Raw genomic sequence first — 16,991 nt, 5'->3', positions numbered from 1 at the left:
TACATTGTACCACATCTCCTTATTTTTATAAGCATTCCAATAACATGAACAATTGTAATTCAATTCTATATACCAAAGCAAAATGAACTGCACCACTTTCATTCACTAGTATGCATCTTTTGGCAAAATACAAGTTCTTAAATGACACAATATATATTTATTGATAAAAAAATAAAATTTAGTATACAATTCTTTAACAGGTATAAAAAAAAGCACAGCTGTGTCATAACTTGTGAAATCTGTGCTGAAAACATAGACATTGATGGTATTTGAGTAATTCCATATGTGAAGCTCAACATTAGCTCCTCAGTTGGTGGTGGACAGTTATAGTTCCTTTCTGCAGGCTAGGATGAATGACTTTTCAGGAAAACCAATTTCACAAATCAAAACTTTCCTCTAGATTTCTCCTACAATATTCATCCAGTTTAGTTCTTTTGTTTTAATTGGACACCGTCCTGATTTTTAATTTTGCAAACCATTCAGTCTCTTGTTTGCAAATGGTGCATGAAAATAGGATGGGTATGGCAGTAGACAAGTCTCTTTAAAGTGGGTTTGTGCCCTGAAAAAAAGTTTTATAACTTAAGTTTTTTTTAAACTTGTGCAACACACATACCTAAATAACTATAACATAGAAGAGAGCATCATTCGTGTCAATGTTTTGTTCCTGTTTACATTGTCATTGATATTTTTTCAGAAAGCCTGAGGCATAACTCATGAATTCCTGTCATTACATCCTAAATTAACATAATTACTGCTAGAATAATTATCAGTATGATATACGTACACTATCATTGTACAGCCCAAGTCTGCAGTATATATAATTGTTGCATTCATTCACTCCTGTGTTCAGTCGTTCAAAAATATTTAAACATCAACAAATGAAAGTATTATTTTACCAACAGAATAGTGGAAGTCTGGAACAGTTTTCCTGAAACAATCGTAACTGCCAAAAACGTTAAAACATTCGAACGAAGACTAGATAAATATTGGAAAGAACATCCTATGATTTATGACTACTCAGTAGATTACAACTTCATGATCGGAGGTAGCACAGTAATCAACAGTGATAGTGACAGTGAAATAGAGCCAAATATAGAGGAGCAAGCTGATCTCCTGCGTTTGGAAATACTTAGGTAGACTTAGGTAGAAATGAACTTTAATAAGGACAAGAAAACACTAGAAAAGATACGTACATACAACCCGTGTTTAAGTGTATTTGAAAGAGAAATATATCTGGTTAAACGATGTATAAAGGAGAATTATAACTGGTTAAACGATGTATAAAGGAGGAAAAATTGTAGATATTGCATTACGATGCTTTCTACCTAATAGCACGTGGATATGTTTACATATTTAGACTTGACCCAGTATGACCCGTACCTTGTAGGTCACCGCCGTCGTTTAAACACTAGACTACAGTCGTGTAAGACAATAAAAAGCTTAAGCCTGTACTATTTGTGTGAAGTAAATGTGTTTGTTCTGTACATTCAAATTGTTTTACCTGATAACAAGGACGTATATCTATCCGTTTCCTTCTCAATTCACTTTGTCAAATTCTTCGAGCTTCTTCAAAACATACGTATTACTGCGCCCGGAAGTGAGAAAAATATGAGAAATCCTCGTAAAATAATGCTATTTTCACTTTTGTGGAATCCATTTTGTTATATTTATTATACAAAGATAAAAAAAGTTACGATTAATTATGAATTTGCATATCATTATACGGAACGTTTATGGACTATTTTCCATAGCTGTAAATCGGTCATTTTGGCGGAAAATCATGTACACATACACACGTAGATTGGCTGGTACCCGATCGTAATGTTACACATCACATATATCAATTAGCTAATACCCGGAACGTAGTACCGGGAACCAGGATAATTCGTAGACAACATACATAACTGATACCGAAATTGAAAACGCTTTACGGTTTCTCGTTTATAAACCGAATTCCGCTTTGAATTATAGAAGATGCAATATTAATCATGTTCAGTCGACTTTTCATTGTTATATCAACGTCTGAACTAATTAAAGAATCTTTAGATGTCAGATAACACTCGAAATTGACCCGACCTCTTTCCACACGGAATACACATAATGATAGTTTGTAGTCAGGTTGACTGCTTATAATGCAAAATACACACTAATAACAAGTTCTATAAAACGAACAAAACACACTGATCGTTTCTTTAGTCCCCAATGTAAATGAAAGAAACAAAAACCATATTATACCATAAAAAGAAGAGGAGAAATTCGAACATTTCCGGATCTATTTCTGGCCTAAAGACCCCCTGCATAGATTGCGTATGAAAAGATGAACCTCATGACTTAAAAGTCAGGCCTTAAAGCACTGCCTTTAAAAAGTGATCAGCCTAATATGCACCTTTTTTGTTATAAGAGCAGTAGCTACGAGATATAAAATAAATTCAATATGATTTTTTTGTTTGTTAAATCATTAATGGAAATTATATAGTGAAATTATAATTCACTTTTAGCAGTCAATCTGGTATTATATTAATAAAATTAGCAGATAAACATGGATGATGACTTTTGCATATGCAAGTGAATAATTAGACCTCATTGCATACGTATTCATGTGACCTTCAATTCAACCCCTAGCTGAAAATAAGTTACCGATGTATTTAGATTTAAAATTGTAAGCGTTTCGCAGAACTCAGTATCTCGCCTACTTTAGTTGTTAGTCGCAGGCTCAACAAAAATTGGGGGAAAATATCAAATCGTTTGACTAGTGCTGTAAGAAGCTTCTGTCCAATTTGGTTAAAATCCAGGATGTTTTATGAAATCTAATAAATGGTTTAAAAAAATTCAACCGCAGAGTGTATGTAATGTAAACTGGGAACAAAAAATAGTCCATTTATAAGGAATATACGAAAAAAGGATTTTTTTTACAAATTTTAGTCCAGTATATTCTGAGAAACTTATCAAAATTTTAAAACCTTTGACCACAATGTGAATGCTATGTTGACTGGCATATAAGTCCATTTATAAGTAAAATACGGGAAAACTTGATTTTAATTTCACAAAATTTACTTCTTGAAAATAATCTCATAATTATAGTCAAGCTTCTGTTCGCGTTTTACTATTTTGTAAAAGGAATTTGACTTATGTCATTGGGCTTGTTTATATGCAACAACAAACAACAAATTGTTTTTGCTAATCGCGGCGCCCAAAATGAGCAGAGCAATTGCAATGTTATTTTCAAACATAATGTAAGGAAAATTAAAAATAGGTTGAAAAGGACAAAATCTTTGTACATGTTATACGGTATTCACGTGCTTGTTCACACTATACGGACTTCATATACAGGAGTGTGCTCCTTACGCAGAAACTGCTCCAACAAAGTTATGAGGGGGACAGATTAAAATTGACACTCCGTAAGTTTTATGGACACCATCACGAATTGGTGGATCCATACGATGTGTCTTTAACCAAACTAGCTACGGACATTTTTACCACATGGTAGATTGTGGTTTGTCATTATGTCGTCTGATCTTTTAATTACCAAACGTGACTTATTCCCGATTGTGACTGTTTTACTGAATGTGAATTCGCATTACTATAAGACGTGTTGCGGTACTTGTCTATCCCAAAATCATGTATTCAGTTTAAATGTTTAATGTTTTATTTGTAATTCTCATCGGATTTTGTCAAATGTGTTGACGTCTTTTTTATTATATTTATGTGTTATTGAAAGATCAATTAATCACCGCCTTCAGTTATTAGATTTAATTTTGTTGAACGTAATCTGTACGGTAATTTACGTTTGAGGTTGGATTCATAACGAACTGGATATATATATATATATAAACTGACGTGGAAAGGTAACACATGCCCACCGAAAGCTCTTTTTTTGAGAGCCCAGGTGGTCGTGTGGTCTAGCGGGACGGCTGCAGTGCAGGCGATTTGGTGTCACGATATCACAGTAGCATGGGTTCGAATCCCGGCGAGGGAAGAACCAAAAATTTGCGAAAGCAAATTTACAGATCTAACATTGTTGGGTTGATGTTTAGACGAGTTGTATATATATATAATATATATATAGTGTCTAAAAATAGCAACAATCAACATTCAATCTATATAGGTGTGGATCAGTTTGTAAATAAACTGATGCAGTTACAAAATTGAATTATATAAGTGTCTAAGAATGTAACTTTAACACACTTATGAGTGTTATAAAATACTCATAAGTGTGTTAAAGTTAAATTCTTAGACACTTATATAATATATATATATATATATATATTATAGTTAATTGCTATGAATAAGTATTGCAATATGCATTGTGTTTTAATGAAACATCAGTATTTAGTTCTAATATAATCTAAATCAATCCTAATTCGATCTTACTTTTGAATTATAGTTTTTCATATGTGACGTCATTTTTGTACTGTTTCCGAAATTTCAGATGTGACGTAATTTTTTTGCCTTTTCACCATCATATGGGACGTCATTTTGATGATTTATTGCGTTAAGGCCTGGAATGAGTCAGGTGTGCCTATTTTGTGTTGGTCCTAGCATTATGTATTCGGGTTTAGTTTTCTGTAATAAGTTAATACTTCAGTTTCATTATGTATATCTTTTTTATATTCATTTGATAAAATTTACTGTTTGCAATAGCATTAATTGTTCTAAATAATAAGGATGTTTTTATCCAAAACATAAAAACAGCCGAATTTGACGCAACCTTTTTCAACTTTTGATCTGCAGTGCTGTACTGAATTATTTCACTTTCGATCTTTTATATCTGGACGTCACTTGTTAGTTTAGTGTTGACGAGGTGCGTTTTTTGCGTATGGAATTTTAAACCTGATGCTTTTTGTTATCTATTAATCATGTGATTCTTTGTCTAACATGTTCTCCTATTTATTTGTATTGCAGTCCTGTAATATTATGTTGTCATTTCAATGTTATATTTAACACGGCCATTAAAGTGCGAGGTTTGGCATGCCATAAAACCAGGTTCAATCCACCATTTTCCCCCTTTTAAAATGTCCTGTACCAAGTCAGGAAGATGGCCATTGTTATGTTATTGTTCGTTTCTGTATGTGTAACATTTTGACGTTGCGTCGTTTGTTTTCTCTTATTTTTGAGTGTAAATTGCGATTAAACGCGTCACAGTACTTGTGTATCTCAAATTCATGTATTTGGTTTGATGTTATATTTGGTATTCTCGTGGGATTTTTTCTGATGCTAGGTCCGTTTCTGTGTGTGCTACATTTCAGTGTTGTGTCGTTGTACTTCTCTTATATTTAATGCGTTTCCATCGGTTTCAGTTTGTTACCCCGATTTTGTTTTTTTTGTCCATGGATTTATGAATTTTGAACAGCGGTATACTCCTGTTGTCTTTATTTATAATCTGTACAAAATTACAACTTGTACACGACATTTATACCATATCTTTTGTTTTCTATTTCATAAAGCCTTAACTGAATTCGGCAAAACATTTTAAAGAATTATCGATTTTACATCATCTACAACGTCGTATTTAATTTGGCCTTCTATCTATTTTATAAAATAAACGACGCCAATAATTAGTCACTGAAATGCACAATATGCATATCTCATGTTCACATAGTTCATCACAACAAAAACGTCATAAAATCTTTAAAGTTGTTATAAGAAGATATGGTATGAGTGCCAATATGACCATGCATTCTCCATCCAAGTCACAATTTCTAAAATAAAACCACTTTAGGTCAAGGTAATGTCTTAAAATAAACACTCCAATATAAAGAAAAATAACAAAAATATCAAAATAAACTAAAAACGAAACGTTTCTTATCAAATTACAAAATCAAAATTTCAAACTTATCAAATGAATTGAAATCTACTGTCATATTCCGTATCTGGTATTGTCACTTCCCTTTGAAGATAATTAAAGAGGGTTGATGGACGGTAGTCAATTAATTACATAACAGACATTAGTTGTCGAAATGTACATTTATAAAGTTTTTCGTCTGGTTACAGATTCAAATTGAATATGATATATATAAAATAAACAACAAATTCACTATAGTTCCATTTTGGTCTCAAAAAAGAGAAATGTTAACAATCATTTGATAAAAATTTATATATCCAGAATTTAGTACTATTAATGTGAGGAAAATATAAACTTATTGTGTTGTAAAGACCTTTAACACGAAAAGTGTAATTTTGTCCATGATATCATAGAGATCGTATTGATAACAATAAAGTTAATAAACTTTGAAAAATGTGAAGCATGAAAAGTCATGAAGTACGATACCTGATCTATCACATTTTAAAGAAACGGTGTCGCCTACATTTAGTTTAACTGCTAACATGCCTGATCCGGATTCATATGAAGGTGGTCTATGTGAAATATAAACACCACTTTGTGACCGTGAATTTGTGAACCATTGAAAATATCCATCGTTTGAACTAGACATCATACTAGCAAAGAAAACATACATTCCTGCCACCTCACAGGTAAATTTCCCAGATTGTTTAAACCAATCAAGACTGTTTATCCCATGGTTTTCTTTGATACTGCTGAACTTTGCAGTGTCCCCTTCGTTGTAAGTTCCACCTCCACATGCTGTCAAGGCAACTGAAATAATATCATTATTTACATATATTATGATTGATTGATTGATTGTTGGTTGCTTAACGTCCAGTGGCAAATATTTCATGCATATTCAGGACGAGAACAAGTTCACAATAAATACAATAGATAGGTTGATACAATAGAGGCCATCTGGGATGATAGTCGGAGAAATTTGGACTGCCACCGGAAAAGGAGGGTATGTTGGATAGGAACAGAAATTTTGCCTTGCAACAGGCCACCTACGGACCCCTAAAAGAGTTGTTGCAAGGGTTCTTAACGTGCAAAGAGCGTGGCACTCTCTTTACACGAGGCATCGGATTTAACGTCCCCCTTCTGACCGGACGTGACTGCGAACTTGATACACCCCGCACAGCCAAACGGACGCCCCACTTCGGCAAGCGTTTTACTGCCGGTCGGGAGAAGACCAAGTGACCATATTTCTATACCCCAGTCACCCTTGGGGATTACATATATTATGAAATTGACATAAGACCTGATTTCTATTTTTTTATGGAAAGAACAACAACAATATAACTAAGTGTGAAAACAAAAATGAACAAATAACCTGGCTTCTTCATGTTCTTTGATCTCCTAGTTTTAGAAAAGTGTATTAAGGAACTCCGATTCATATAAAAAAAAAAAAAAAAAAAAAAAAAAAAAAAGTGGTCGGATAGTGTTTAAACTTAATTTTTTTTTTTTTTTCCCTTTTTGTTTTATCCAAGGCTTTTTCAGTTTATAATTTCATCATCTTGCACATCTTCTGTTTACAGCACTGAAAGGAATTTGCACTCAGGTTTGTTTTCAAAATACTCCATTGGTGTAGATACACGCACTGTACGATGTTTGATAATTGTCCAGAAAATGTAAATGACTATTGACGATGTAATTTATTGATACTTAATTTTCTCAGTTTATATTTTTATCTTCACACAATGAAATTCTCCAGATACAAAGACAGTTATATTAGTAAAACACTTACTATAAACAAAGATAAAACGATAGCGGATTATCGGAAGCCTTAGTTCAGGGCGCGGGACGTTTGCGCGTCTTTATATCACATATGTGTTTTTTCTTCAGGATATTTAAGTCTATTTACAGAACAATTTCCAGTCGTTTTACAGAACAAGTTTGCGCTTCAGAAACATAAGAGCTAATATATCTTTTTTTGGCGTAGTTGACGGATTGTTGTTCAATGATAATATTCGTCGTTCGGTTAAAATTGTTTATTATACCTCTATGAAATGATTCTGACCATCTGGTGTCCTATTTCAGGGTGATGACTGTTCAGCCAAACATATTGGTGGATATCTGTTGTGTATAACCTGTACATATGTTATATGAAAACCAATGAAAACAAACAAAATAGTGAAATAACAATAAACGAACATACCTCTTTTGCTTTGGTTTGCAAAGTTTAAGTCCGATCTACTTTCAACTTTGTTCTCTATTCCTTTCAACAATGTACTCAAATTCTGCATCCTGAGATTCAAATCTGCATTTTGATTATCCAATGACGAGATGGTTGAATTATGTAACTCACTGAATCGCTTACACAGTCTAGTTTCAATAACCAGCGTTTCCTGTCTCATTTGGGCAGCATTGTTTACCAAAGAAGTGAAATCCTTTTTGTGTGCTTTATTTGCCTCAGATACAAGTACTTCAAAATTATCATTGGTGTGTTGAATTTCCTTTTCCAATCGTTTTGTCACATTATTTAGTGTGTCAACAGTTTGCAGTTGTGCAACCGACTTAAGGTATTTCAAATCAACGACTTCATTCTGAAGTTTCTGTACCTGTTGTTTGATAAAAGTAAAATCCTTTTTGAGAATTTCATAATCAATTAACAGTTGTCCACAAGTTTCACTGATGGCATCCGTTTGATTTTTTAGTAAAGTGACCTCCTCTTTCCATTCTTGTTTAATTTGGGATTTCTCAATGTTGATAAGTTTCGATTGTGTATGTTCGGAAACTTTTTCCATTTTCGAAAACTTCTCATTTAACCGAATAACATATTTCTCTAGGTTTAACCGTGCCTGTCTTTCTAAATTAAAGAGATCCAGTAAGACATTATAATGAGCGTCCGTTATGTAATTTCCAAGTGTTTGGTTTGATGGTCTTGTCTCAATAGAAAAAGGGTAAACCGGCAAAGAAATAAGAAGAAAAAGAAACAACACTGTCACAGACATGTTACAGTCAATATTTTAAAATAATGATACCTTTTCATAAATCCTTGATACTATTTAATAATATCTCAAAATGAATGTAAACTGCTTAGCATTCTGAGTAACAAAGTTACTTTTGTCGATTTCACATTCTTGTCTAGGCATGGACAATTATCAATAGAAAAACAGAGATGTTGGCACACTCATGTAATCATTCATCAAATTACATACAACATATGTTAGTTATTTTGAAAACAAAAAGTTATTTAAGTAAAATCAAGAATAGTTTGTTAGATCTCTTCTCTGATAAGATAAGAGGTTGACGTACATTAACAAGAGAAGCAAACATATATATCAAAAGCGTAATAATAAACTTATCGTACCATGAATCACACTTTACGTTAGCAAATTATGTTGTCTTCCCTCGTCGGATTCGAACTCATGCTACTGAGATATCGTGATAACAAATCGCATTGGGCTATGCCATACCGCTCGGTCACCTAGACTCTTTAAATAGAGCTTTCAGTGGCGGTGTTATATTTCCTCGACAGTGTTTATCTAGCGTCGTAATACCAAGCATAAGGCATGAAGATGAAATGTTTCAGATGACCTGAAATATCTATTGTAAATAATCCTTCAAATTAATGTAAGATGCAGACACAGAAATAGTTATATCGTCTTAACAGTGACGACTCTACAACATATTGTACTCATCGGATCACCAGAAGTGATGGTGATACAAGGCTGAATGGAAAATATAATTATTCTGTATAATATAATTCGTCTAAACATAAGTTTACAGCCATGTTAGATATGTATATTTGCGCTAGCATTTTTTTTTGTTCTTCCCTCGCCAGTTTCGAACTCATGCTACTGAAATATCAAATCGCATTGCGCCAGTAAGCAGAGAAAACATAACACATGTGATCGTTAGAAAGGCACATTTAATAATGATCGTGAGGCGGTAAACAGTAAAGGGAAATAACCCATCAATCATACATGTATAATCATGACACATGGAGTAAGGGAGATAATACAGATTAATACATGTGACAATGAATACAATACATTGGCGCAACTTCTTTTCTCCTTTAAAGTCTCTCTCTCTCTTTACAATTGTCAACTAATAATCTCTGTTATTATAAGAACACGAATGAAAATAAATGTTATCAATATGCATAAACTAAACACATAGCTATCAATAAGAAACAAAATAATTTTGACATTTATTTTTCTTCTCCTTTTTTAAAGTCTCTATATCTTCATCAAATGCATGTTACTACATAAGTAGTTAAGCTAAAAATACTGTGCATATACATTGTAGTAAACATAAAATAAGCAGTAAATGAAATACGACGTACATTTTGTTGTATCTCTAAGTAAACAATTAACCCAAGGTGACGAGTGAGCATTAAACCTAAAAAGGAAATGAAATCTTTAAACCGTGCTGGCGTTTTCAATTCGGAGCGCTAACGGAGAACGCGCTTATTATGTTGTTCAGTGCTCGAGTTAGTAAGTGTCAAGTCATGTTCGAGATTATTATCATGTTGCGCAGTCGGCTCGTCCAGATTTTCAACATCATCGATATTTTCGCAAATAAGAATAGGCGGGGGCTCCGCGTGATCTGGTGGTAGGTCACGGAAAGGCCTAGGAAGGCTATCTTCGTCATGGTCATCTGAATCAGACTCCTGATTGTACACATTCGGAGAATATCTTGGATATTGCTGGGCACTTACAGTGTTTAAAACTTTATAACATTCCAAAAGTTTTACTTTGTAGGACGAGGCGCGGAGTTGATTTCCTGATAATTTTTTCCGATCTCGCGATTGCGTCTTTGATCTGTCGGTGTAAAGGTTAACCAAATCCCCTATATCAATATCAGGGGTCGGACGACCGGGTCGACTGCATTTGGACTTTTCGCTAAATCCGTGATTTTTATTTCGAGCTTCGTGCTGTGCGCGAATAAGGTTCATGTTAGAAATTGGCAACTGTTCATGAGTAAACTGACTTCTTTGAGTCCATAGTTCGCGGGAGGACAATCCACGCTGGCGAAGCCTAGAATTAAGTCTCGTAGTAGCTATAACTAGTGTATTTTCAGATAGAGGAGAATGATCGCGTTCCTTGCGAAGTAACTCGTCTTCGAGCTCAGCGAAGGCTTTATCGGCAACTGGATTTTTGTTCCGATTTTTAACACGGCCAATTTCAATTGATATGTTGAGTTGCTTTAAGTATGAATCGTCGCATAAAGGGCGAAAACCCGGGGCCGGGTCAACTCGAACGACAACACTTGGACCGTTTTAAGGCTTTAAAGTTTAAAGGTATCAATAAGTGTATGAGCCCATCTTGTAAGCTACCTAGTGTTTCGTCTTTGATAAAGCATGTACTAGTGTACGACGTTACAGTTTCTCTGATGACCAGAATGAGCTGGCGGTTGCGCTTAAGAACGTCGGCCACGTAAGATATGCCAACCAAGTCCGGTTGGTCTTCTGAAGACTGCTCGACGAGGCTCTTAGGGAACCGTTTTAAAGACGCGCATGTGTGATAGGAGTCACTAGCCTGTTCGGCCGCCTTTGGCATGTCTAAAGCGTAAAAGTGACGCTTTAAGACGAGGTTTAATTGGTGTTTTGACGGATGGTCCAACTTAATATATAGAGCGGTGACGAGTCCGTCAAGAACGTTACGTGGAACAATGATCAACTCGTTGGGTGGAGCAAGAGGATCACAACGCCGAACAACTAACAAACCGTCTTTGGCGATTGATGCGACATTCAGGTAACGTTTGACGTCTTTGATGTTTGTCAGTTTTTTGGAGGGCCGAGTGCCATAATTGTTTTAAATGAGCGTGGGTGCGTCTAAGATCAGGGCATTCTGATTGAATATTAATCCAGGCCGACCTGGTGGTGAAAGGTAAGCGAAATCTGTCATTGAGAACGTCTTGAATGCTTATATTTTACGGCTCGAACGACAGAATCTTCGGTACGCGATATAAAGCAACAAACCTGACAATTAGGCTCTGTACAAACGGGTGCGTTTCTGATTGCAAAGTCGGATGGAATATTTGCACGACCGGATAAATGGTTGACGCTGACCTGGTATCGGTTTACAACAGAAAGAAACGATGTGACACGCGGACTGACCGAAAATTCACCGCGACATAGTTTTTCAAATCCCTGTACGCATGGTTTACTATCTGTCAACACATTAGTTGCAGTTTTGACTGGATAATAAAGGGACTGAAATGTTTGACACTAGCGACAATGGAAAGCGCTTCGATTTCACACGGTAGCCGCAACACTTGATGTTTACGCTACTTAGCACTGAAATTCCTGCAAAGGACACTTTACCGTCACGATTTATGTATAGGGTCGCCCCGATATCGCGTTTAGTGACGGAACCGTCTGTGACTTTCCACAGTTGATCACTGCATTTAGGTAGCGTGATGGCCTTACGGGAGCTCAGAGACTTTTGGGTAAACTCGAAATGTTCTCTTAGCATGTCGGACCAAATGATTTTGTCAGCTGATTTCATACCACTTATTTTCTCTTCTAATGGGGCAATTAAGTTGGAACAATTCGGAATGACGCGGCTTAGCATCTTCTACGAACCAATAAATGATCGAAGACCCCGCACAGTGTCTGGTACGGGACACGAGGCTAGTGTTGCTACTCTGTGTGTAGCGACTGAAGAACGCACTCCCAATTGTATGAAAGCTCCTCCGGGGTATTACCGCCACAACATAAGTCATCTGCCAACTTAGCTACGCAACCTTTTTGTAAGAAATCCCCCACTATACGACACATTAGTTCTTTAAGAGCCGTTTCGGACCCATACATTCCCATCGCACAACGTGTATATACGCGAATTCCATGGTAAGGGGTCGCGACTCCACAATACTTCATCGAATCTTTTGCCAGGGGGATTTGGTAAAATGCGCTCGTAAGATCAGACTTGATTATATATTTCCACTGTGCGATCGTACGGAGTGTGGAATCCACGTCAGGCATAAGAGAAGGTTGCGGCTTACTATATCTGCCAACATCGGCAAATTTTGTTACAAGTCGGAAACCACCGGAAGCTTTTTTGACAAGAAATGACGGGTTAATATACTCGACTGAAATTCCGACGTCTTCGGGTTTACGGAACACTCCTATACATTCCAATTCGTCAAATTTGTTTTGGAGTTCTACCAAATTATTTTTTGAATACTGTGGCATTCTACCTTTCCGTTGGGGAGGCTGGACAGGACCCATATTAACAGATGCTTCAAAAGGACCTATTTCCCCATTATAACCTTCAAAGTTAGGACTAAAAACTTCACTGAACTTTCAAAGAAGTTCATTAAACTGGGTTTGGAGATCTGGACTAAGTAAATTATCTGGGTCTACAGAGACTTGTTTGAAACATTGGGAAGTATGTGTGGAGTCTATGTAGTTTGTTGTTTTTATGTGATATAGATACAATGGATAAGCGTGGATTCTTGAAAAAGAAACCATGAGCCCGCAGGGCGAATGGTTTGTTTTTCATGAATCAACGCTTATCCATTGTATCTATAACTTAAACTATTGTGATTAGTGTCTTTTCAAAATTAAAGCCTATTCTTAATTAGAAGGTATTGTAAGTGAGTTTAAATAACCATGTTATCGTGACAAACGATGCATTACATACAACAAATTATATATTAAATTTAAATGTTTAAAACAAGACAAATACATGTTTTACACAACACGTCTGCCCTTGACGATTTTCATTTATCAGGCATCTGAACATTATACGTTTTGACACAATGAGACCTATTTGATCATATTTCTAATAAAATTGAGATTGAAAATGGAGAATGTGTCAAAGCCGGGGACAACAACTTGACAAAAACATATATATAGCATATATATAAAGCATGTGTCCGTAATTTCTAACAAGAAGTCTTATTCTTTGCACATCACGATTTTCTAACATAGGAATTTGCGAATAAACAGATTAAATCATACTATATTGATTTATAAAACAAAAATTGACACCTATAATGTTAACATTTTCCTTTCAAACATAAGGAATAGCTAACAATGATCCGATATAAACGACCAGACTCGCTTTTATAAAACTAAATATCTAAAATATCTTAAAAAACAAGAAACAAACCAGGAAAACTAGAGAATAGGGACAGCAACACAAAAATACCAGGAATCGAACCTACCCGACAAGTTCTAACTCATTCAGCATATCCATGAAACCTCGCGACTACCAACACATACTATACGATTGCCTATTATTGTATATATAAAGGTGCAATCCATGTGTGTCTGTTGTACCGATGTATATCAAATATTCATTTATATATGTATATGAATTAGACATGTAAATCGTAACCAATTGGTAGCCGAGAGGTTTCGTCGATATGTTGATGTTAGTGTCTCTTCAGAGAATTCATGGACGGGTTCGACTCATAGTCAAGCATATATAAATTACAAAAATTAAAGGTAAGTTTTTAAATTGATTCCATTACTGAACAGAAATCAGTAAATTGGCCAATTCAACCCTAATGCAATTAGGCACACAAAGGAAACAAAAGAATATAAAATGGTGAGTCCATTTCAGCGACGAATTAAGTAAGCGTTGATTCTAGAAAAAGAATCCACGGCAAATGAATAGGCTGACGTCACCACAATGGTTTAAGTCACGGATATTGTCCGGAGCCATTGGTGCGTTGTCTATGGTATTCGTGAGTCGTACTCGACAAAAATGTTCATTTCGTTGTATGACCTGCGGTACCGACGTGTTATTCACGATGCGTATTTACCTGCGACGGACTGGGCAATTTGGGGACTGGGCCAATCTTTCGTACGAGAAGCGTCAGTGTGAGGCTCGACCGCGAGAATGCAATCCGATTCTATTTCCGATGGGATGTCGTATTCGCCGTAACATCCTGGCCAAACTACTGAACTTGCTGATGGAGCCCGGATAAGAAAGGCCTGTGTTCTACGTACGCGAGTATTACTAGAGTTAAGTTCCTCGTTTGGGCTACCATACATAACAGTTACCTTGTCGCGAATTACGATTTTATGTTTGCTAGGGAAAATCGCGATGTCGTTCGATGACATGAAAGGAATACCGGCGAGTATATCAACGTCCAAGTCGTTCACTACTAGGGCCTCTAACTGTAACTCGATTCCGTCTCTCGAAAGTGTGAAATGACATTCACCAACTATATTTAACGGGGTAACACCGTCAGCATGTGAAATTTCAGGTTTCAAAGAAGCTAGTGTTTTTGACCGTAACTCAGTTCCATATCGCTGCTTCACTAGGTTGTGCAAGTCACGATTAATAAGTCTTAGCCAAGTTTGCACAATCATGTTTTCCAAAGAAGGCGATAGTTCTTCGTCGGCTTCAGGTACTTCTCCGTGGTGATGAATATTGCCACCGGCACGAAGCATATATTGTCTTCAATAAAACTAGCCAATCAATGAAATAAGTCCTCAGGACGCTCATCTGGTTCCAAAAAGATGCTATTAAAATCAAGAAAGTGTCCACCAGTAGACTGAAATCCGTAGTGTAGACGAATTGACTGCCAAATATAATTCATGGATGCTGAATTTTTTAATTATAGTGTTTCTTGAAATAATCGGACAGTAATTTGCTATTTTCCCAAGCATAAGGTCCAAATGTGTGCACTTTTGGGCTGCTGTTCGTCGGTTCGCTTCGGCAACCGCCTCGCCATCGTCAACAATACCTCGTAAAGGATTGGCGTTGGTTTTCTTCAGCCATGTAAATCCATCTACAAGGAACGCTGCGAAGTTTTGATCAAGGGACAAGGTATATTGTAAGTTTTGTCTCCATGCTTCAAACGATGTTATTGTTTCAACTTTTGAGAGTGACCATTGTTTTGGAGCACGTGTGCCTGCCATTTTGTAACGATCAGTTAAGTCCAACAATAGAAAAAAATGACAAAATTTTCCGGCTCTCCTTTTACTTTTAGAGTGGAATAATGTTCAAATTGTTGAGTTATTTGAGATGTGGGTTTCTTAAACCGCTGTCGCCACGCCAGTAGGCAGATAAAACATGACACATATTCTCGTTAGAAACGCACATTTCATAATGATGGTGAGGCGGTAAACAGTAAAGGGAAATAACCCATCAATCATACATGTATAACATGACACATGGAGTAAGGGAGATAATGCAGATTAATACATGTGACAATGAATACAATACGTTTGCGTTGCTTGTGTGGCATATATTAAAAGGCTATGTGTTCTTTTCTTGTGTCGAATGTATAAAAGTTGTGTTTTCGTTTCCTTGTATGATATATATATATAAGGGTTGTTTGCTTGTTTACTTGTTAGAGATGTATAAAAGGGTGTATGTGCAGAGGGACTCGGTTAGCAAATTAGCATTTTGTGTATCAAATGTAACCTTTCAATGTTGGTAGGTGTCTCGTGTTGTGTTTTTGAAAACGGCTAACATTCCTTACATTATGTTAATACTATCTTCAAATAGTGGTAGTCAGTCCAAATTGCTCGTTTTAATGTTTCATCCAATAAAAACACTTTGCAGAACCTAAATCTTTTCAATCAAGTTTGTTTTGAATCTAATATGAGAAATATCTTCAGTTTGAGCAAAAATTAATAACAAATTATGTTATATCAGAAGAATCTTTCGAGTATTTTAAAGCAATCTCAAAACATTCCTTAATCAAATATCTCCCCCGTTCTTAATAAACGTGCGTTTCATATAATTTCAAATCTAAGCACTAATTTTCTCATTCGAATTGTTTAACATTTGTTTTGTCTTTTCGGAGCCTTTTATAGCTGACTATGCAGTATGGACCTTGTTCATTGCTACAGAACTTGATAACATATTGTCGTTTTAAAATTTCTGTGTCATTTAGTTTCTAGTGCAGATTATCGCTTTGGCAATCATACCAAATCTTCTTTAAAAAAAAAAAGGGAACTGTCGTAATGTAATGGTTATAGCATAAAAAAATAAGAATCAAAAGCTTCTTTTAATAACTTTTTTTTATGTTGGTAACAGTGTTGATCTTGTGCACAATTTGATTATAAAACGCTTAAAAGTGCGATTCACACAAATTGAGCTACTGCAAAAGGAAGCATTTAATTCTAAATAACAACCAATATTCACTGGTGTAAGTCATACAACTCCCCTCCCATGGCCATCCCCAACCCCGGCCCGTCTACGCATGTTATAGTTTCCGAAGTTATCACCTATTTAACTGCAACTTATAGTAA

At 35.6% G+C, this 16,991-nt stretch overlaps 1 protein-coding gene across 1 annotated transcript; it reads right to left on the bottom strand.

Annotated features, from left to right (window-relative positions):
* Positions 1–5,757: 5,757 nt before the first annotated feature.
* LOC134700978 (uncharacterized) lies at positions 5,758–9,009 on the bottom strand. Its single transcript, XM_063562120.1, has 2 exons — positions 7,980–9,009; positions 5,758–6,592 (listed from the first exon to the last, which is right to left on the bottom strand). Exons 1-2 carry the CDS (start codon positions 8,773–8,775, stop codon positions 6,219–6,221), a joined length of 1,170 nt encoding a protein of 389 aa, XP_063418190.1. The 5' UTR covers positions 8,776–9,009; the 3' UTR covers positions 5,758–6,218.
* Positions 9,010–16,991: the final 7,982 nt, after the last annotated feature.

This window comes from Mytilus trossulus, unplaced genomic scaffold, assembly GCF_036588685.1.
Source record: "Mytilus trossulus isolate FHL-02 unplaced genomic scaffold, PNRI_Mtr1.1.1.hap1 h1tg000210l__unscaffolded, whole genome shotgun sequence".
NCBI classification, from domain to species: domain Eukaryota; kingdom Metazoa; phylum Mollusca; class Bivalvia; order Mytilida; family Mytilidae; genus Mytilus; species Mytilus trossulus.
The sequence above is the reverse complement of the archived record's forward strand: the minus strand, read 5'-3'. Positions and strand labels throughout refer to the sequence as shown.